This window comes from Anopheles arabiensis, chromosome 3 (assembly GCF_016920715.1).
Source record: "Anopheles arabiensis isolate DONGOLA chromosome 3, AaraD3, whole genome shotgun sequence".
Classification (NCBI taxonomy): domain Eukaryota; kingdom Metazoa; phylum Arthropoda; class Insecta; order Diptera; family Culicidae; genus Anopheles; species Anopheles arabiensis.
Genome location: NC_053518.1, coordinates 71,215,765 through 71,238,922, shown reverse-complemented (window position 1 = coordinate 71,238,922; position 23,158 = coordinate 71,215,765). Strand labels below are relative to the sequence as shown.

At 46.0% G+C, this 23,158-nt stretch overlaps 2 protein-coding genes and 1 long non-coding RNA gene across 4 annotated transcripts in view; all 3 read right to left on the bottom strand.

Annotated features, from left to right (window-relative positions):
• LOC120904707 overlaps positions 1-9,195 on the bottom strand; it is a 76,424-nt gene extending 67,229 nt beyond the window's left edge. For both annotated transcript variants that reach the window (XM_040314940.1, XM_040314941.1), the window contains exon 1: positions 8,317-9,195. The gene's annotated coding sequence lies outside the window, so the exon portion shown is untranslated. The remainder of the gene's footprint in view (positions 1-8,316) is intronic.
• Positions 9,196-11,682: 2,487 nt separating this feature from the next.
• LOC120904710 lies at positions 11,683-16,588 on the bottom strand. Its single transcript, XR_005739815.1, has 3 exons — positions 15,502-16,588; positions 12,618-12,687; positions 11,683-12,536 (listed from the first exon to the last, which is right to left on the bottom strand). It is a non-coding gene; the product is annotated as an uncharacterized LOC120904710 (long non-coding RNA).
• Positions 16,589-17,235: 647 nt separating this feature from the next.
• On the bottom strand, positions 17,236-22,870 carry LOC120899990 (vesicular inhibitory amino acid transporter). Its single transcript, XM_040306433.1, has 5 exons — positions 22,323-22,870; positions 21,330-21,766; positions 21,074-21,248; positions 20,861-20,984; positions 17,236-20,478 (listed from the first exon to the last, which is right to left on the bottom strand). The coding sequence occupies exons 2-5, from the start codon at positions 21,556-21,558 to the stop codon at positions 19,294-19,296; spliced, it is 1,713 nt and encodes a 570-aa protein (XP_040162367.1). The 5' UTR covers positions 21,559-21,766; positions 22,323-22,870; the 3' UTR covers positions 17,236-19,293.
• Between the last annotated feature and the right edge of the window lie 288 nt (positions 22,871-23,158).

Sequence of the window (23,158 nt, the reverse complement as noted above, 5' to 3'; positions counted from 1 at the left end):
GCCACTCAGAAAGTGTCCTGCCGATGGGAGGGTGAAGAATATGCTGCTCTACTCATGTACTCAGCTCTGCGACGTGGTTCTGCAGTGAGGGGTAGCAATTACTTGAACCGTGCGCTGCACAGTTCCAGACCTCCAGAACGGAGGAGATGATTGCTTTGATAAAGCTAATAAGAGCGTGATTATGATTAAAGTCAGTGCAAACACAGCAATAAAGCGCTCGTCAAGTATGTAGCATAAGTATGTTTTTGAAAAATAATTCCCAGCACCATAAACAAGGAAGTTGGCTCACAAACGCAAGATGATTTACTTTCCGAGAGCTATCAACCCTTTTCTGCTGCGCCTCGGACACACACAACAGTTCGATCCATGTTCCTTATGGGCAGTTTTATTGCAGTAAATAAAAACACAGCTATGCAAAATGTAATCTAGAACCTCATCATTTACAGTGTCATGAAAAACGGGTTTCAAAGTTGTCAAATACGGTATTGGTTCCTAGAAAGCTGAACTATGGGACAAACAGGAAATGGAGCTGGAGACAAGCGAGACATACACGGACACACAAACCCATGTGTGCTGCTGCCATAAATTCTGGAAAGGGGGAAAAATTGAAACCCCGATCGATTACACAAGATTTACGAGCTCATCCGACACTTATCCAGGCAGGATTTGAGAAGCATAATGAAGTGTAGAATGTGATACGCGGACGGCGAGTAAGCTCTAGGGCATCGATTGAATGGGCGTGGGATTTAGAGACATGAAGAATGACTAGCGAGACACGTTTGATGACGACATTTCTTACGTTTCTTCTCTTGGCCCGGCATCGAACTCATGCAAGACCTTAATCGAGCTACATTACTTGTATATTATTTGCTTGGATGCTCTTATTCAGCTGAGCAGTTGAGTAATAAGCATGATTTCTTTAGACATTTTATACCATCTGCTATTAAGAATGCAAGACCATCCTCTCAGCACGTTCGGCTTTGAAATAAGAACAAACTAAAAAATACACTAATAAATTCTTAATTCAGCCTACGGAAAGGTCACAACACAAGTTTACGATGCTACACAAAAACAGCAGAAAAGGAGCACCCCAAGGCTCTACAGCCCGTATGTGGAGAACATCAGACATGAGGATGCACATAAATTCATTATCCAAAAACCCTGCAGATGTCCGTGTCGCTACCACTACGGCTACCAACAATCAGCAAACCCCTGGCCGAGCGGAATCGTGACATTTTGCAAAAATCGATCGATTTCTGGGCTGCCTCTTGGGTTTCATTTTTCATTCTTCGGAGAACCGCACCGGAGCCATGTCTCACGTTTCAATCGTTGCCCGCGTTTCCCATGCCTTCCAATTGCCCACCGTGTGTTCCCGCAGAAAAAGGTCCCATAATTCACTTTCAATCGCGACACATCTCTGCCGTGTGCAGCAGCGGGCGTGTTTGCATTCGCAACAGTGACGCGGCAAAGGTAACACGGAACGGAACCGTGTACCACTTCGGACCCGGCTTCTTATCATTTATGCAACTCCCGATGCACATCGCACGGCCTTCAAAGAGCGCTCCACCACACCGGACGGGACCTTAGGGTGTCGCTTCTTGCATGAATGAATTTACGATTTCGAAACACGAACTCCCAATCAACCGTCGTTTAAATTACCGATTACCGAGGACCTGCTACCGAGGAGCGACGGTCGAATGAACAAAAAGGACAAGAATGAACAATTTAAGATAAAGTGCAAAGAGATAGAGTGAAAGAGATGTCTACAATTTATCGAGCGAATGCGACAAAGATTCGTTGGGCGACCATAATCCACCCAGTAAGCTCGGACCTGCTGGACTTTCGGCGCGACGATGAAGCAATTTGAATTTTGTCCATCAGATTAGCATCTGCATCACGGTCTGGGCTGAACTGGATGAATCATACTGACCACCGATGGCAGCAAAGGTTCCCAATGACGAACCAAGTTGATTCACGCCTTGGGAAAGTCTGCAGTCAAGTCGGGGATTATTGTTGCAATGTGTGACGCTGGTGGCGAAAGTTTGCATCACTGGTGGAATGTTGGATTAAATTTCACATTCACACAAAACCACAGAACTAATCCTAAAGAGCAAATAGAGCAGTGAGATCGTCGCAAATATCACTGGAGCAGCGCAAAAACCACAAAGCATCGAGAGATCGGTGTCTGTCCTGCCTGTGGTTGGACAATTTAAATGCAATTAATGTCATAATAGGTTAACCGTAGTTTAGGTGCAAACCAATAATTGTATTAAATTTCTAGAATCAAATTGGCAAAAAAAGGAGCAGAGATTAACAACCAATAATGCACTCAACAACATCCTCCCCAAATTGACCTTCAATCATCGTAAAGTAAAATTACTGATAACTGCAACGGATCAACCTTCAGCTGGTCCATCAACATCTGCTGCACGCAGTACTATTGTTGTAATATCAGCAATTAATTGCATCGCATATTGCTTATTCTGTTTTCCGTTCTGCACCGTTTTTGCTCGCAAAACCACAAAGAATTTGCTTCGTTTTTTTATTATTATTTTAAAGCACAGTTTGCGTCTTGCTAGACACAGGCAAGCGCACGATAAGCATAGCCCCCGACGTAGTGTACATTTTTGCTTGCTTTATTATCAACATTCCCCAGTCCCGCTCGTCATAATAATCAGTTATTTTACGAGAGGAATAACATTCAATGTGCGGGAATTCCTTTTCCGTTTTACAACCTCTGGGACACACACACATACACATACTCCACGGAAGGATTTGAGACCCACGAGGATTTTATCTCTTCGGTCGGCGGCGGTACACTTTTTATCTTTTCCTATACTTCCAACCGCCGTTCGTAGAAACCGCCACAATCTTCGCAGTTTGCGAAGCAAAGCAGAATCAAAACAGCAACAGCACAAAAATCATAGTTTGCCTCGGGCTGATTAATTAAATGAGCTAAAAGAGCTACAAATCTCACACCATCCGCACACGGTATCGTCCAGTAACGAGCTGCCCGGCCACATAATCACATCTATTGCGCGCGAAAGCAAAACATTGCGCCGTTTTTTCTCCTCTACGCTGACTTGTACGCGAATTGACGACCGAATGACGGTGTGTTTTTTTTAAAGCAACCCTTCGGTTGCCCGGTTTCGTCCGGATGTCCCATGACAAGCAGCCAGGCATGGGAGCAAAAACACAAAGTGATAAGAAGCAAATGGGATAAATCGAGATCTCGGACGGCAATGGCAGCCCCTTAAAGCCACGCAGTTGAAAGCAATCTGCTTGAAACGCAAAAAAAGAGTTTATGCAGTGGCACAAGTTGCTTGAAAGGCGCAAAATGTGAGGCGCCACGGCAGGCTGGCACCAAATATGATAAAGCGCCGCTAATGCCAGCGCGTCGAGTGTGATTAAAATGAAGAGAAAAAAACGGACACATAGAAAAGCGTCATAATCGGCGACTAGTGCAATGATGCGAGCGAATAAAAATAAACCGATGACTGTCAACGATAGTATGACCGATGAGTTAACAACGATAGTTAGCTCCATACTGGTATTAAGAACCGATAGTTATTATACTGCTATTAACGAATATATCGAGCAGAACTCATTTACAACCGTGGTAAAACGCGCAGGCTTGTACACAACACAGCGTGGGTTCAAATCTAATCAGGATCCCCATTCTAGATCTAGATCCAAATCTTTCTGAAGTCATGTTGCGATAAAGTATTTAAATAAGATTCTATATACTACATCACATTATATAAATGTACGTAAAAAGACGCATCTATAAACGAGTTTTACCTCAGACTAAAAACTTAAAATTTCCTGCCTTTCTATTTCAAGACGACCACGCGCAGGACCAGACTGAACGATTGAATGCAAATTGTGCATTCAACCGTGTTGCACCCAAATGTATGTCACATTCCTCCCCTCTTTCAACAACACATACCTCTTCTTCTTCTTTTTTTCTTTGAAACACCCCTCCCAATGCCCAACTCCACTATAGACCACCACAGCTTGGAGTTTGTGCACGAGTTTTTATAACTTAATTTATAGAACAAATTATCAGCAGCTCTCCATCTGGCCAGCGTGCAAAGGTGGTGGCTGTGCCCCGAAGCAACCCAAACGCCACACACACACTCACTCACTCACACACCTTCATTGCCTATTCCACGCACCTTGCCAGCGCTGTTACCCGTTTATCGTACGATCAAAGAGCCCAAGAGGTTCGTAGGAAAAACTCGTCGACCCGTTGACAAACGAGCGTTAACATGATTTATGCAGTTGCGCATCTCTCCCATCCTTATACGGGGTGGTTGGGGAGAAGGGCAGAGGTTCGAAAACTGCGAACCAGATCAAACGGGCTGGAGTTAGCTGTTGCAGGATGGGATTTTGTTTTGATGGCATCTCTTCTTGCCCTTTGGGTGTGCGACTCTGGGGCGTTTCTGGTGCCCGATGTAGCGCGCCTGATAAGATTTAAACATATTCCACACGCTCACCTTTCCCCCTCCGGCTAACGAGGGTGGTATAGAGAGAGTTCGATGCATCTTTCCAGTACGTTGTGCACTATTTTCTGGAGCAATAAGTGTGCGCTATAAATAGCTTTTAAAACCATATGGGAGAGAAATAAAAGGTAAAGGCAAATACAATGTCTCGGCTAGAGTGAAGAACTGTTATTACACTCCAAAAAGCGCGTTGAGAGAGCGATTCAATTTATGATTCAGTCGAGCAACGCAGCAACAACGGGAAACGTCAATCAATTATGGTACTCATGATGGATGCACAGACAGCCGGTGCAGTTTATTAAACAAAAGAGTCAACAAATGCATCCACTGCACAACGTCAATGCAAGCTTTCCAAGAGTTCACACGAAGCTCGAAAAGGAAGGGTCTGTAGAATGATAAATACACGCGTGAGGACATTAACTGATACCGGAAGTATTGCTTGAGACTAAGAGGACTCTCTTAAGCGACAACAAATTGTGCTCTAGACAAATTGCTCCACATTTGAAATAAACGGAAAAATGTCACACAGCTAAGCAATTTCGCAAATTATTTACTGCTCAAAAATGTCAATCCCATCATTCTAGAGTTCGCTAACGTTCCTTAAAGGTTCTGTCCGCTATTAACCTTCCAGAACAAAGACAACGCATGGATTTCGGTTCCTTCCTGTTCGTAAAAAACAAGCTTTGCATTATAATGGGTTCCAACCAACTGAAAGAGGGTTTTTATGCTTCGCTTCCTTCCCATTTTTAGCCAACTCCCATCATCATGAGCGCCACACCATCTGGTGTTCCGGGTGTCCTTCGTGGATTACTTTATCGCGGCAACATATTGAACATTACCCTCGTTCCACCCTCGAGTGTGTCCCGCAGTGAAGCGTTGCACGGTTGAAAAAGTGACGCCAAAAAGGACAACGATGATCATGTGTGTGTGTGTGTTTGTGTGGTTGAAAAGACTTAACCCAACGAATGAGGAGAGAATGAGAAAAATCCCTAAAACTAAGGTGCACATGGGCTCTGTTGATACAGGATTGGAGTAGTAAAAGGCGGAGCTGTTTTGTAGTAAACCTCCGCTCCGGGAGTGCAGCACAGAACATACAAGCCACAGGAACCAGCGAGTGCGAGTTGCGGGGGATAAAACGCGATCCCCGAAGTTGCCGGACAGATGCCGCGCGCTGATGCCGAGAGCAAGATATCGAAAACGATGACAACGTTCAATTAACAGTAATTGGATATCGTTTCGCACGATAATCACCCGCGAATGCGTTTTTTGCCCTCTCGCGCGCGCCTTCTACAACGACGACCAGTTTACCAGCAAACAACAGTGGGGATGTGACGAACACAAACAACTAATACAAAAAAGACACCACCATCTCACACCACACAAAACCAGAAACGCTTCCGTTCTTGGATGCATTCCCTTTCGGGATTCTCACCCCGTCCGTATGGAGGCGACAAGTCCGTCCGTAAATCCATCCGTAACTAAAAGGATAAAGACTGCGGAGCAACGAATCGATCCGTAACGGTAGGGGCAGGGATTAATTCTCGCGCTGCTTTCCTGCCAATAGCAGACTAAATCAGCGCATTACGATGGCGGGAATTGGAGAGTTATTGATGTCCCTGTGGGTCAGCAGACATGAGCAGTCAACTGTGTTAAAGTCGACTGTGTTGAAACAGAAGGATTAGCTGGGCTTGGGCATCAGATCCAAGTGGCAGACATTCGCAACGGGTAGCATACTTTTTTTTGCTTCGCTTTTATTATGCAACAGTTTTTCCTTACATAATCCTCACTTACAAAAGGCAAAAGGCTGCTGTTAAACGCCGCCGCTGTGAGATATGAATCAGCGTTCGGCAAATCTGCCAAAATGGATACTGAAATTATCACTTCCACTTAAAACTTCCGGCCATAAATAATAACCATTTCCTGGTGGGGTGTTTCGTTCCCCTGATTCCAAAGCCATGGAGTATTACCTACAACCACCAACACCACCTCAGCGAAAGAGCAAGAGAAACGCAGTTTGTGTGGTTCGCCAAGCTCCCACCCCATATTATTTTTCAATCAACAACCAACCATCATTATCGAACGATTATCTGCGTATTCGAGCTTCCTCTGGGCCGAAATTCGGACCCGGTGGAGCGCTTGCTTGAGGTCCAAAATATAAAAAGGAAGTGGAGTGCCGATAGCAAAGAAGAAACAACTTGGAAGCGTTGAAAATGGGCTTTTTAATTTCCGTCCCTACCCCGGGGCTGCTACCGCTTGGCTGTTTGGGAGCAGGAGGAAAGAAGATTTGTGGTACGCCTCGTGCCTCGCACAAGTGCGGGTGCGGCTGCATATATATGCTGATCGAAAACATCAATAACAAAACTCGACACCGGCATAATTTGTTTCTTCTTTTTTGCTGCACAAACACACAAACACACACACAAACACGCCCGAATGAACCCGGTGGTGGCCTTAGGCGTTCAAAAACCGGGAGGATCAAATTTCGTACAGCAAACCGGGCGCCAGAGCTAAGCCAACAGCACTGGGAAGGATCGGATCCTTTTTCCACGCCATCACTTCCTGATTCGTCGAACGAGCGGTAATCTAGCATCGGGGCTGAATGTGGGCACACCTCAATGTCCCCTAACCTGCCAGGCAAAAGGCAAAGGTTCCGAACACTCCTTCTGCTCCCTCCTTCTCGTTCTCGTAGGCCCTTTCCGTCCGTTTCACTTAATTTGATTAGGTGTCTATCCATTTCGCTCCCCGTATCAAATCAATGTTGCCGCCGTCAGTCTGCGCGTTGGACCCTCAACTCAACTGCATTCGTAAGATTGACTTCAAAGCGAGAGTGGAAAGGGAAAGCAAAATAGGGAAGTACAAAGCGTTGATCGTTCATAAACCAGTACCCCAAACAGTGCGGCTCACAGGGATAATCACAATCCAATAGACAATTTTCACGCTTCAACTACACACACCAGCAGAAATCACAACGCACAGTGACGATACACACAAAACACAACACACTCACACAGAGGGCACACAAATCCAATTTGGCTCATTTTTTCCTTAGCACGACGACGCGTTTTTCCCATTTCCCAACCCAAAGATGAACGGTTATATGCAGCTGATTGCAGCCAGTATGCAAACTGCAAACTCGAGTACGTGCAGCACTACGTACGTGGTTAATTAAATTGAACCTGAGTCCCTCCAACCTTCCACGGGGCATCATGTTTCTGGTGGCCCAGTTCTTCCACACCCCTCCCGTCAATGATGATTAACAATGCGATTGTGAGAAAACGACGGTTGCGGGAAAATCTCAATGAAGCTGTCATGTATATAGGGGCGAGTTTTCAGTGGAGCAAATGGTTCGACAGAAAACATCTTTACTCCCAGCGTCCGCTGGGGGTCATAAATTAGCGACCAGATGTATGGAAGGGGGGTGGGTTGCTCTAGTTTCTATCAAGAACGAGGGCGGGGGGGGGGCACATGCCCCTTGAATAGAGAAATGAGTGAAAAAGCGCATCATTAAAAACATTGTTTCTGTGGGGATGTTGTTATTGTTGGTCTGTGAAACGAATTGTGGCTTAATGAAAGCACTTGAAGTATGAAAAACAAAGACTAATAATCACTATCGCCCCAACTAATTATGCAAAGACGGGGTGTGGAAAATGGAGACGTTTTCCTCTTTGCTCCTATTTCTCCACTGTCACGAGAAGCTCTGTTTTACCGCGGTCAAGTCATCAGCATCAAAAGGATTACAAACGAATTTTCTCCTCATTTTTTCCACCATTTTCCCTATTTCATAATCAGCAAACGGTGGACGGCTCTTTACCTTTTTGCGTCTTTTCACTTGGTTGCGTATGACTTTTCACCGGAAGCTGGGCAAACACTTCGCTTGCTATCCTCTATTTTGCACCACAATGCGATGCGCTTCTCACTGGGGTTGAGCGCCACACAAAAACACCTCACACAACGGAAAACCTTTTCGCACAAATCCACACGCGAATGACACGTCGCAGTCGATCGCACGAAACCGCCCGTTTGCATACAAACGGCACCAACGTAACACACGGCGCGCCACACGACGCTTTATCAAATTCGCAATCCGCGGCAAATAAAACTGCTGACCAAACAGCTGGCTGTCGCATCGGGCGCAAAACTTTCAAATACGATTGGACAATTCACATCGAGCAACACTGAACACTGAACACACACAGAAAACGGCCTATCTTTTTTTTCTCTCCAACGGACCTTCCTTTCGATTGTACCCGCTTTTCCGATCCGATCGGTGACAAAGTAGCTCGGAGGAGCAAAGCAATTTCCTTCCTAGGGGGCTACTCTTTTTCACGTCGGGGAAAACCTCCGCACAGGACATAGACACACACAGGCACGCTCACAGGCACGCACCGCAAAGGATGACGCACGTGGCACTTCTTTGCGTTATTATTGGCAAAGGCTACACCGCACGCCTCAGACACTTGGGTTGGGTTGGCTTTTTGGCCACTTTCGCTAGAGGAAAAACCTGCACTATGGCGTGGAAATTAAACACGGTCACACACACGCTCAAGCACCGTTTTTTTTTCGATCGAGTTGGCAAACTCAGCGGCAGCACGTGTGCGTTGTGCCGGCAACGGTGTGTGTGTCGTTTGGGTGGTCGACGAGTTTGTTGTGTGTTCACTTGCTCGCAGCTCACGTTGCACTACGGCGGCCGGTTCGACTGCGCCAGGCAGGAACCGCAACACGCGGCAGCACTAGCACGCTCTCTCGCGAACAGGCCTCTCACGAGCAGCAAGAAACAAGGAAAGGCCTTGCGCGCCCGATCGACCCTGTGTTGTGGTGGCCCGCAGCATATACACATATGCTACTAACTACGCTCGTTTTGTTCGTTCGCTCATGTTTATGTTTTTCAAGCCCTCCTCGGAGCACAACACACGCTCACGCAACTCCCTCCCTTTCTGTGGCCCCAGTCAGCCTGTCACCCCAGCGTACTCGAGCGCTCTCGTCCATTGGCCCCGCAGGACCGTTTTTTTGGATGAATGTAGGGCCCTCGCTTGCGGTCACGGTCGATGAAAACCCCCGAAAGACACTACACCCTGCACCAAGAGCAGCGAGAAGGAGAGCGCGAAAGAGAATGAATTTTTCGAGCTCTCTGGCTGCGTGTGGTGAGTTCCTTTGCGTGTTTGTTATGGCTGCAGCGTTTTTGGTCCGGATGAACACCCCAGCCGTCGCATAAAACCGGCGGCGGCGGCGGCCGGTGTTTTCCACCAAGTGTGCACCCGCTCTCATTCTCTCTTGTGAGTGCTGCTTTCTGGTGTGTTATGATCGTTGCAATCTTTGCAGACAAGAATTTGGAGACACAGTAAACACTAGAACACGTTTTTTGGCCAAACAAGCTTTTTGGAACGTAATAGTGTACTGAACTTCTCTTTGAATATCTAAAATTTCAAGGATCATGTTTAATATGTCATATTTCCACAGAAAGCGAAGTCTAAAACTTCCCCGAGATTGATCTTCACATCTTTGTTCGGGATTCGATCGGAGGACCTCTGATGTGTGAGGACACGCAGTTTGCCACGGCTCTATAAGACCATGTAACGGATGTTGGGTTTAAATAGTGATATGATTCAAACCTCAACCTGAATTCATTCGACGAGAAATTCAAGATGATTGAATTAAATGGAGTTGGATTAAATTCTTGTTAAAAATTACAATAAATTCATATTTATTATTCGCCTCAGAGGTGTAAGACACGTTTGGAAAATATAGAAAATATCTCCGAAGGACCCTACACAAAGAGAGTCAACAGACCTGCTAGAATTCCATTCCAAAGCCATTCCAAACTATAATTACAACCTCCCTTCACGGTCAATGCAAGTGCACCTTGCTGCGGTGGACAAAGATTCAAACTAAAACAACACAACACAAAAAAAACCCGTGCTTAATTGTCGGAAGTAAATCACAATAAATTAGATTCCTAACGTACGGGAAGAGGTTATTGTACGAAAGGACAGCACGAGATACAAATGGCTAGAGACTAGAACTCTTTTCTGCACCATCAGTCAAGCGCACACCTTGGACACAGTTGCTGCAGTTTTACCTTTCTGCACTGCAGAGCACCCGTTGCCACTGTGTGCCCGTGTGTACTGCAATCTTTGTGTGCAACTGTGAGCGAACGTGGAAGGAGAGGACAGAAGAAGCGAAAAAACAAGTCCATCCACCAGCCAGATCAAGAGAAATGCACACAGAAACGCACGCACACACACTCCCAGCGGAGGACGGGTTAGGACGGATCTGTCAAAACAGGAAAAACAAACCGTAACACAGCTCGTCAGCTCTCCCGCATCGTGTCTTCCATCCTTCTTGTGTTGACCAAACTGAGGGGCCATCAGAGGGAGTTGCTGGGGAAAACGAAAAAGAGTAAAAATAGTCCACTCAGGCACACACACACACACATTCACACGAGGTGGTGTGCTAGGTCAATGCACAACACACTCTAATGGCTGAGGAGTTTAGATGGGTAGAAGAGATCGTCATCACTAGAGCCACTAGCTTCAAACACCCTCTTACACTATAGATTAGCCAGAGTGCATCAGAGATGCAGTGCCGGAAAGCAATTTTGCCACCGCCGCCCGAAACGTCAGAGATGACGACGCAGGTTGCTGGTGGAAAGGGGAGGGAAGATGGCGAGAGTAGCTCGGCACACCGCACGGATTGACGGGCGAGTGGTGACGATGAGTCATTGGCTGCACTCTGCAACACCGGAGCTTGTTAGATGCATTATTCGGAGGTCAACAGCGGCCGGGTGTCAAGCGTCTCGAAAGTGACGTAGCTGTGGTGTGTGTGTGTCGGAGGGACGAGAGAGGGTACCATAAAATAAATTGCATCCAAAAAGATGCTGACTAATAACGCCTCTCTGTGCAGTGTGTATCGTGAGCATTGGATTGGCAATTGCTACTAGTAAGGTGAGCAATATTGATAAAACTAGCTTAACATAATAATTTCAAAATATTTTTCTATTGTCTACGTTGCATCAGCAATTGCATCATATCATGACTGGGAAATTTAATGATCTTGTTCGACAGTAAACATCATAATTGCAGTATTTCACCTCATTCCATATGGAATCACACGATAGCAAAACATAACCGCGCTAACTGGATTACATTCATTTCAATCTATTTAAAGCCACCCCAACAACGTTCGAACCTCATTAATCGTCTAGGGACCGAGACTAGGGCGAGTCATTTTCGCAAATCAACACAGTCAAACCTCCTCGAAAACGCACAATACGTTAATGCAATCCCTCTGAAAATCGCCTCATCCAACACACCCCGAACGCACACCACCCGTATCGAAAGCACGAAGGGAAGTGTTTTGTCGCACACTCACACTGTCCACCCTCGTTTGCGCCATGCTCTCTCTCTCTTTCTCTCTCTCTTTGTCTCTCTCGCTATGTTTGCCTGACTTTATGCAATTCAATGCATTCGATCGATCGACCTCTTGCCACTTGCTTGCCAATAAGACGACGGGATGAAAGACTCGGTAAGCATATTGCACACATGACGCTTCCGCGCCCCTGGCAAAAAGGGAGGAAAATCTTGTGCGACGTCCTGCTTCCGTAGTTCACCTCGCTTTGGCGGGACAGCCTTGGCATTTACGCAAACAAAATGCAATAAAAAGGCGACACTGGTGAGGCAGCAGCATAGGGTTTAATAAATAAATGGATTCTATGAACTCCCCTTGGTGTGGACGCATCCGTCCGCTGCAGAGATGCCGGGGCGCGGCGTTTGTTCGCCAAATGTGCAGCTCTTGCCCGGGAAGGTAAACTTAATAAAGCCGGAATCGGGATTTCTCTGTGCAGGACACGCGGCTAGAGCTAATACAATTGTGTGTTATAAGGCGCAGCACTGTGGAACGGGAAGGATTATTAAATTCTTCATTTACGGGCCAGAGTTGTTTGCCATTTGCTGTTGGATTTTGTGCTGAAATAAAGCTTCAAAAAACCGCTGTATTGAAAGGGAAAGATTTTAAAGAAACTTCGAGCTGAAATATCTTTAAAGGTTGTTGTTACTGTTAGCAAAATGCCATGGTTTGAATCTTTTGTATAGGAATGCTAAAGCTTTTGCCACTTACCGTAACGTTCCTTTGAGACTGTTTGCGTATCAGTAGAGTTGTCGTCGAAACGATTATCTCCTGGCGACTCCTACAAGCAAAGAGAAAAGAACTTTTTTATACACACACACATTCACAGGATACAGGAAAATCAATGATAAGAATGCTTTCTTGCAGATTGAGCCATTCTTACATGGGATTCATTCGCCTCCTTCCCATTCTTCTTCGCTTGTAACGCCAGAGCGAATAAAATTTCCAATACCATTATCTTGTCACTGGCAAACCTATGGTTTGATGATAGTAGCATCAACCGACGACCGGATGCTCTTCCGGTCAGATTCTGCGTGCAGCAGCGCTTATTGCGCTGTCATAAAAAAACCCCATTCTAGCTTGAGGCGACCACATTCTTACACATTCTCTTTCAGAAAGAGAACGATGGGACGAAGGACACAATCGGGCGGTAAATAAATCACGTTATCGTACAAGAAGTGATTACATTATCATTAGAAGTAGATTAATATCAAACAAAATTTAATAGCTTTAATATTGAATAAATCGCCTCAAATAAGATTATTGGGCATTTTGAAAGTATTTTTACTTGAATATTATGTTATTGTTTTAAAAAAATAGTGATATATTTGTGCTTAGCTGGCAAGTTCCATCGGTCATTGTATATCATCCATGATCCATCGGCTCATATCCATCCGCGATAGGATCAACGCACAGACAGCGAATCATTAGCATCGATGAAACTGCTCACGTTTGTCATACTAATCAATTCAACCGCCTTCTGTTTACCCTCTTTACGTCCGTTTGTTTGTCCTACCGTCGTACCGTCGTCATCCCACAACTACCAGGTATGCACATTTTTGCGCCGGTTTAATGCGCGGCGCTGTTTGCTTTCACATTTGGACGTGTAAATGCATAAATGCAAATTGCGAAACGTGTCATTCGCTTGGCAGGAACTGTGACGACTGCGTCTTTCAATCAAGCGCAGGAAGTAAGGGCATGCAGGGCAATTCTCGATACCATGACCTATCCAACAGCTCTGTCAGTGAATTAAATTGTTCTACTTGGTTGGGCTAGTTTTAGCACGCAGTAAAACTGATAACTAATCCGAATAATCGTCACTTTATCAAAAATAAAATTCCACGACTTCAGGAAACTCTTTACCGTCCGTCCGCCGTAGGGGAGGAGTTTCTTTTCTCACGATTCTCCCAAGCGGAGCCGTGAGTTTTATTACTTTCTGTGCTAATCTTATCGCCCTGGCGGTATGCCTTCTTCGCATAGCCGCAATTAATACGGCACCGCGTACCGCAGTCGGGCGAGATGGGTGCGACTTGTGGAATTAAATATGCAAATAAGCGGACGTGCTACACCGGCCACGGTGGCGAAAATGTGCGTGGGTGCAGCAGCAGCAGAAACTATCTGCCTGCGCCTGATGTGTACGCGGCAACGGTCGTGCGTACGCCGAAACGGCAATGGCCTCGGGGAAGCGCGCGTACCAATGCGCACCTATAAGAAAAAAAGGCGGCTAGATTAAGCCGAGACCGGGCTGTGTCTATCGCTCATAGCGCTATAAAGTTTCAGGCGCAGTTTCAGGCATTGGTTCTAAATTTTTGGTTGGTTTTATGTGATCGTTTGCTGTCCAAATTAGGCTACCTTAAGCGTTTGCTGCCATGGGACTTATAAAACAAGTGTTAGTAAAGCTAAACGAATTGGATATTTTTAATCCAAATAAAATATGTGTCAACACGATCGTTCTGCAGTGCACATTAGCATAATAAGAGTTAAATCGTATGACAATCTCTCAGCGGTTGGTGTGTACAAGAATGCTCTGCGCCAAAACTGCTGAACGGCGTAATTGTAGCCAACGTTCTGTGGTGGCTTTCTCTTGCCATAAGCCGCCTCATTAACAAAAACAATTAGGTCAGCAACATTCGTTCACACTTAGGCGATATCCAGCACAAATGGAATGACTTTCAGCTTCGTTTTTTTTTGTAGCGTGTTTTCATCTAAAAAGTCCCGCACTGGGACGTCCAATTTTCACGGTCAATTCGCCGATAAAGGTGCCGTGCCTGGTGGAATCGAGTTTGTACCTATTATCCAGCATACATACAGCATACATTCCCAGCAGCAAAAAATACACCCTTTCTTTACATCCCTATATTAACAGCATCCTTCCCGAAATGTCGTCCTTTTAGTGCGAGAGATTAAACGGCAGATCGCTCTCGCTCAACACGCTCGGGGTACTACGCTCTCTTGCACGAGTCCTTTTTTATCCCGTTGCTAAAACGGACGCTCTCCCTGGTATACAGGCCGTAACTGTCATTTCGTGTGCGCTCAGCACACACAATCTCTTTCTCTCCCCTTCAACCGGGAAATGGGAAAAAAGGCTGCCACTTCACCCAACTGTCAGACGAGAAAAAGCAGATCTGCGCGTTGTTGTCCTGCGAAAATTTTCGGGGTGGATGCTGTACCTCCATTTTCGTCCTGCTTTCTCCCCTTTGCCCTGCTTCCTCTTACACTCCCTCTCTTCTGGCTGGACTGTTTCATTGTGCTAGCGATATGCGGGGACACAAGGGTGGGTTTCTAGTACCGAGCCACCATATACATCCTTTTGTCCCGATCGATCGAAAATGTGGAACGTTCGCTCTGCGATGATGCGGAAGGATGCAGACAATTGGTTCTTTTTGTGCGCTTTTGCACTGGTTTCTAGAGGTGCGGCCACATTGTACACAGTACTGATGCCTTTTTGACATTTTTTTCTCTTTTTATACGGAAATGGGTAGCATCCGGAGTGAACTAAAATAAACAAATGATTTGATTCAATTCAATTGTGCAGGCGGTAAATGGGTCTCAGGGCCGACACGGGGACGGCAATTGGCGTTTGTGCTTGACTCACCTTACTCGCTGCGACGTTGCTAGACGACCACTGACTGCTGCTTCTGCTGCTGCTGCTCCACGGAAACTTTATCGGGCTACTCGAACCTCCTTGTGTTTGACAAACTGTTTGAGGTGCAAATTGGTGGAGGAATTCGGCACCCGGTCGCGGCACTGCGCATTAAATCAACGTTTCCCTTCGCCCGTACGAATCTAGCGAAGCAAAACCACACACACGCGGGCTCGAGCGGCCCGCTATCGACGGGCGGCCGTCGGGGTGGTACCGTACGATTTCGGAACGGAACTTTTTATCTTGTTATCTTTTGCTACTACTAAACCCCGGACGAATGAGCACACACACACACACACACGGCCGGGTACAAGAGACACTTTCTCCAGGTATAGCGCTACTGGCTACACCTTGCACCGCACACCGCACTCTGGCCCGGGACTGGCCGGAAAATGAACCAAAGCACCCCGTACCACACACCGTCGGGCTTGGCCAAGTGAAATCGGAAGCTCCCGGTTTTTTCCTCTTTCGCCACCTTCCCGCACGCACTTAGCACACTGCCTAGCAGCGAGAAAAACCACTGCACCTGTTACTAGACGGCCTTAAATTTGTTGATTTTGAAGCGCACCACAAACAAAACACGGCCACGGCAGAGCGCGTTGGCGAACAAACCTTCAATTGCTGTTGGGAAGGTTCTCCCTGCTCTACACGCACCCGACACACGGCTCGCACGCACACAGAGACGCAGAGCAGATTGTGTGTGTGCGTTTTTTTGCTCTCTCTTGCGTTCGATTTTTTGTTTATCGTGCACCAGCGCCTTTTTGACAGCTTTCGGGTGGATTCTTTATACGCTGCGTGTTTAGTTACATAAGTCACACCGGTACTGAGCTACACTGTTCTAGAGTTTGCAAGCGAGTAATACGCGAAAAGGGCTTCTATTTTATGGAGCGAAAATAAAACTAAACCACTTCACTGCATCGTCGCTGGTGTACCGTTTTGTTTACGTTTCGTTACGTCATACCAAACGTCAAACTCATTTTGCAGGGCTTTTCTTCCGATTTTGTTCAATACGCGGTGGCTCTTCATCACACAACTTTGCGTTATCGATTCAATTATGTTCGTTGAACATTTTGGCTGCGGATTTAACTTTAAATTCATATCGAGAAAAATAGATAACCATGTGAAGCCAAAAGTGCGTTTTAAACATACCTTTTTATCTTCTATTGCAAATGCGTAATGTACGCTGGCGCTCATTGAACATGTACGACAAACAAGAAACGTCAAACAGTATCGTACAAAAGCCATGCGATGCCTCAAATTCAACGAGAAGTTAGTTTTGTGATATTCCTTGTGCTTTTTGATTCGCTTTTCTCTGTAAAACATTTTGATAATGTCGCTCCTTTCATGTTAAATAGTTTAAAAGAGCAGTAAAGGTAAAATTGGTAAACAACACACACTGCTTGGCTCGTTGGAAAGCCCAACCGGATCTGGTAAGCAGGATGGTGGTTTACAGTGGCTACCATGCCAACATTCTTTGTGTAAATGCTATTCATTAGTCTCCAACGGCTCCCAGTAACGGGCTGGAGTCTTCAGAACGAGATCCGGAGCACTTTAGGCCATAGTTCTCATTTCAGTAAGTTCATGCCGTTCATATACGATGTCGCTGCGTCAAAACAAGTCATGTGATTCATCGATTCATCTAAAAATACGAAAAAAAGGTAAGTAGCACACACACCGCACTGCGTATATGGTTGAATTTAAAGTTAAATAACTGTTAGTTTTATTCGGACACCTATAATGTTGCTCTTAAATACATTAATTGCAATAAGTACAATAGAGATTATTGTATAGAGGGAACATTCAATACTTGGAACAAAGCCGAAAAACACAACTAAATATCCACACCATCTACTGCCATAACTGCCACCAACTGCATCGTGCACCTGTTCTGCATTAACCTACCAGATATGGAATAAAATCACTGCCCCAGTGGACTGATCCCGTCCTTCTGCAACGGTTATTGTACTTGCGTAATGATACATCTTGCTGAGGACAGGCAGCAAATCAAACATTTCCCTACCGCTGCAACACAATCATACTTTACAAATTAGACTCGAAAATATTCTTGTATAGCAATATCATCCATTTGTCCGATCTCACCAACTGGAAGACTTGTTTTTGCGGTTCTTGTTTTGTTTTGTAGGGACCACTTAGGACGTTAATAGATTAAAGTACATTAAAATTACCTCACAATTGCTAATATATATACTGGTTGGAAGACTTGGTTTGTGGTATAGCTTTTGCGTGCTGTATAGGAGAGTATATCATGCTTGTTGCCGGCCGTTAATTGTATAAGTTCAACAGAAAGCTGTACCCTACCCTCGGATTAACGTGATCGTTCAGTTAATCTTTAATAATGTTGTCCCTCACTGGTTTGAATTTTGAATCGTAAACACGTTCGTAACGATAATTTTGTATAGTAGCACTTTGACTGCACGTGGATGCACAATATTGTGGAAGATAATTCAATACACCATCTTCGCTCCCGAGTGCCTCTCTTTGTTGGCTTATTGTCGTTAGCACTATATAATTGATTCGATTGAAATACACACTACTATAAGTAGGGGTTTGCTTGTCCCGCGAGCGATGTTTCCGTTTTGCTATGCTGTTCCTTAACCACTCGCTACTTCACATTGCACCGAACTTTTATGCAGTTGTCTATGCTAATGTCGTCGAACTTAACAGGAATATTGAACTGATTTTTTGTTGAGCTATTACCGGTACATCCTTCCATTATGCAGGCTCTTCTAACTTAGATTGTTTCATCGTTAATAGTCCTAGCAGATACGTTATATCTTATGCTCACTAGCTTAAATATGTTGTGTTTTGGTTTGTTCTGTTTCTTCTATATAATATTTGTGTTCAATTTTGTGACTCGCGTTCTTGCGTTTTGTATATATATAATGTGCGTGTATATTGTCTGGAAGACTTGTTTCGACTTGCTCTTTTTAACTGCTGCAATATTCTGCATGCTATTCCCATATCCCTAGCGCCCACCGGTGGATTTTTAATATTGTGTATATTTTGCCTATTCTTAGTTTCAACAAACTACTGGTTTTGCTATTAGTTCCAGTTTGCAGATCTCCATCCAGTTCGCTATCGCTTCTATCGTTTACGTTTAAGGAAGACATTGATTAACGATTCAGCTTCTTTCGCTCCATGTTGTGTTTGCAAACAAATCGTGCTTTTTGGCTTCTATCTTTCAACAATTCCCCATGCATTCAATTTCCGTATCGCAGGATCTTGGAAGACTTCAATACTTTGGACAATTCTGGCCCATCTCCGATATGTTCGAAATGTTATGCTCCATCGTGTGATAATTTGATATTTTAGTTGTTTCGCTTGTCGTTTGAGGAGGTATCGGTTCAAGTTCCCTTTTGGCCCGGCTGTTTCCTCTTGCCAAGGCTACTCCAATATTGCTGATGTACTGAAATTTTGAGTGTTTTTTTCCACATATCGCCCATCGCCCTTCGTCGCAAGTCATGGGATAGCGTTGCACTTTTGCGCACTTAACACACTCGAATGAATCTGCCACGGCCCTCACGACAAAGTGTACAATCGTGAACGAAAACATAATAGAAGAGTTGCAACAGTTTAACAACGTTTTTTTGTGTGTTTGTCGAGCGAGAGATAAATGGCAGATGAATTTCAGTGTGGAATGGGTCGCGTAATGGGTATCTGTACTCTGTACAAAGCCTGTTCGCCAGGAGGGAAATGTCTCATACCCCCGGGAAAACAGTGCGCTTAGAACGGCAAACCGATCTCGAAGGCATGAATCAGCGCCGTGCCCGAGTCGTAGATACCGACCACACAGAACAGCACACCGAGAAAGATAATGAAATAGTTGTAAGCCCGCTGCTTCTGATCTAGCAGATGTCCTTTCAGCTTGAGATGGAAGTAGCAGGGCCAGATGAAGCTTAACATCGTGCCAGTGAAGCTGCCGATGAAGCCCATCAGAATCGAAAAGTGGGGAATGAAGATGGCCATCATGATGGTGCCGAGAATGACGGTCAAACGCCAGGCCAGACCCCATACCTTCAGCTCCCCGTCCAGCTCCCAAACGACGGGGAACATCGTTTTCGGCTTGCCGCGGAAGAATGCCCGCTCGAGGAGCTCGCAGGCGGCAAAGTACGGCAGCGGGTAGCTGAGGATGGCCTTAATCACCAGACAGAAGTTCACCAGACCCTTGAACCCGGGCGAGTGCAGATTGTTCGTGATCACCTGCTGCGTATCGTTCTGGAACGTCAGGAAGCAGATGTACCCGAACAGTGCCTTGAACGCGGCCGCCGCAATGTGCGACCAGTCGAGCATCCAGTTGAACTTGGACCGATCCTCCATGTTGCCCTCGAGCGTGGGCAGGAAGATTTGCGACGTGTAGGAGAAGACAATAACACCAAGTGAGATTGGAAAGTTCTCAAAGTCCATTCGCCACTTGACCTTACTCCAGCCCCAGTCGCCGATCTCCAGCAGGCAGTAGCCGACGATGATCGCGTTGATCAGCAGATGAGCCATGGTGCACCAGAACGACAGCAGCGACACGTGGTGCAGCGACTTCAGGAACGCGAGCGGCAGCAGAAAGATACCGCACAGCATCATCCAGGAGCGGGTGTCGAGTGCTCCGTCCGGGAACGAACCCGCCATCAGATCGCCGCACACCACCACGTACAGGATGCAGGTCATCAGCAGTTCGATGATCTGCGCTATGCTGACGACTCGTGCGCCAATCTTCTTACCGAAGCACACCTTCGCGATCGACACGTAGCTGTCGCGCACCCGTACCGGTTCGCCCGTCTGCGGATCCGGCTCGTACAGACACATGACGAGTATCTTGCCGGTGTAGCAGCAAATGTGCGCGATGCCGACCATGGCGATGATTGCCCAGTAGCCGCCGCGCAGTACGGCGAACGGTAGCGACACGATGAACATTCCCTAGAATGTGTGGGTGTGCAACATTGTCTGCATTAATAACTGGGTGATGGATTTTTTTTTGTCACATAAAAACATTCAACAGGATTCTAGAACATCGAATTGTGTGTATCGAGATGTTGAAGAGCTTTTTGAAAATTCCGCCTAAGAATCATGTTGTTACGAGTACAAGCATAAGATCTGAGTAGCAGAGCATACATACCGCATTCTTGTTGTCTAAAACAACAGGCTATAGAGATTAAGGGAAATGGTAATAGGACATAGACGTGCATTGGGAAATGACATGACGACAGAACTTAACAATGTGAAGGAACTTAAGGGTGTAATGTTATGAGTGTTCTGAGATGTTAGCATCGTTAGCACCTCATACTCAGTCCGCCATTACCTGAATTGCGTTGGTCACGTTCCAAGCCGCCTGATACTCATTGATCTTTGCCCCACCGGGAGCTTCTCCTTCGCAACCTCCGGCAAAGGTACTGTCCGAACCAAATGACTGCACACTGCCCTGTCTGGAAGGTAGATATAGAAGGGGATAATTATCAACTCAGAATCCACGCCGTACATCGTAGTCCTCTTAGGACCTACGGAATCCACATACCTTGGTGGGTAGCCGCCCGCTTGGTAACCATTTTCGAAATCACCCTGATTGAATCCCGTCTCCTGGTACTGGTTCGTACCGGGCTGGTCCGTTCCGTCCTCCTGATAGTAGGCCTTCGGATTTGTGAACGGATTCAGTGGGTTCATCTCCGTCGTTCCACCAGTGTCACCCGCGGCTGAAGAGAGAGAGAGATAGAGGATATAGTAACGATTCTTGGAAATTAATCTCCCTCGAACATCTCCAATCGATGACTTACCGTCCGTTTCAGCGAAATGAACGTTCTGTGGTCTTGGGGGGACTTGCGGTGGCGATCGCATACCACTAGCGCCGCCAGAAGCATCGCCAAAGTTGTCACCGGCCTGCTCCTCGTAGCCGTTCTGTTTCTGCTTGGCCGGAATCGTTTGGCGTGCCGTTTGCAGGGCCACGTTGAGCATATTTTTCACCGGTGGTAGCGGCACCGAGCGTAAATTGTTAAGGAATGACATTTTCGGTGCGATTCGCTAGGGACTCTATAGCTGGAAGCTGACTTAACGATGAACCTTGTCGGTCACTGTGAACACACTACACACTGCACAAATGCACTGCTTTTTTTATTGGGAATTTACACAGGCTAACACCGGTGTATGGAAGACTTTTCAGTGATTTTGTACAATTTTGTAATCGATCTACATTAATTCCCGTTCATCGTTAAATCTGTAGAAAAGGAAAGAAATAAGGCAATGCTTTAAAAATGCATAAAAGTATTTCCAGCAACAGTATCTTGGCGCTTAAAGGGACCTCTTGCCATCCGAGAGCTTCTCTGGTGGCAGGATGCTGCTCCAAAGCGACGCAAGAGAGCAAATCACGCTGATGGGGGAGATTATTGATTTTTTTACACCACCTTTCCTTCCCACTTCCCTACACCTTCCCCACACCCATTTACAGCAACCTCTTTCTCACTCTCTCACTCTCTCGCTTGCTCGACCCACCGTTGTAAGAGGAAGGACAGAAAAGGAGACAAACACGCATGTACCACGAGACGGAAGGAAGCTAAGCATGCTGTGGGGCGCGACATCATGTGGTGCGAAAATTGAACACCTAACGACACAGATTAGTACAATGGTCACCGCAAAGTAATTTGAAGGAATCAGTTTACAAAGAATTTTCACTGCTCCACACTACGTAATCAAGGTAATGCAGGATTACACCCAAAGATTTCCCTTTATTCCCACAAACCCCCACACACACACACTCACACGCAGACACTTACCAACTCCGTTTGCCATAGGAAAACTGCCCTGCAAAACTGGTCCTATTTCTCGGCGATTTGTTGGCTTCTATCCCCACGGCCACGCACGGGTTTCACTGGTGGACAAAACGGCACCTTTTTCCCCGTACTCGGAGGGCGGATGTCACTGGTTTTCGCTTGCTGGTGATTTCTTTTTTCTCGGGGGCGCACTACACTCATACTACCCTCAACCGATCAGTGTGCCATTTTGGTCGGAAGTGAGGACTTTTGCTCCACTTTCAACGTGCCGAAGCAAAAGGGATGCTGGCTCCGATGCCTGTGAGAGTACGTAGGAGTACTCAAACGGTGAGAGTACGTAGGAAAGAGCGAGAGTCAGTGAGCGCAGGACATTCGGTCGTGAGATGAGCGAGATGAGATTTTGGGGGAGCAAAGAGCGGGCACGGATTCTTCCAAAAGACACTAGATTAGGTCGGCGGACGAACCGTGACAGATAAACATTGGAGGTTGCTCTGCTTCAGGAATGGAACACGTTTTGTAGGCGAGATCTAGAGATTGGACTTCTTGAGAGGCAGTTGTTGGAGGGATTGGAACCTGCACGAGAAGGATTTGGTTTGTCAGTTAGATTATGGCATTTTAAATGCGAGAACCTAACTCCAAAAAATCTCGTTTTCAAACTCATCTTATTTCAGGAATTTGTCTAGCTGTCTGGAACATATCACATGATGTCTTGGTTGGGGATTCTTGTTCACCAGTACATGCTAGTCTTCTGAAGTATTTATCAATTTTTGAAGTACCAGTGAAGAAACAGCCAGACGATGTTGCGTAACATCTCCAACAAAATCTCATTCTCATCTCAT

Bases quoted from the DNA above. Each gene is read 5' to 3' on its own strand.
- LOC120899990 (XM_040306433.1), bottom strand. From the start codon at position 21,558: ATGTCATTCCTTAACAATTTACGCTCGGTGCCGCTACCACCGGTGAAA. The intron at 20,985-21,073 runs GTATGTGGATTC...TCTACCTTCCAG, and splicing joins GCGGGCGGCTACCCACCAAG to ACAGGGCAGTGTGCAGTCAT. The intron at 20,479-20,860 runs GTAATGGCGGAC...CACACATTCTAG, and splicing joins ACGTGACCAACGCAATTCAG to GGAATGTTCATCGTGTCGCT.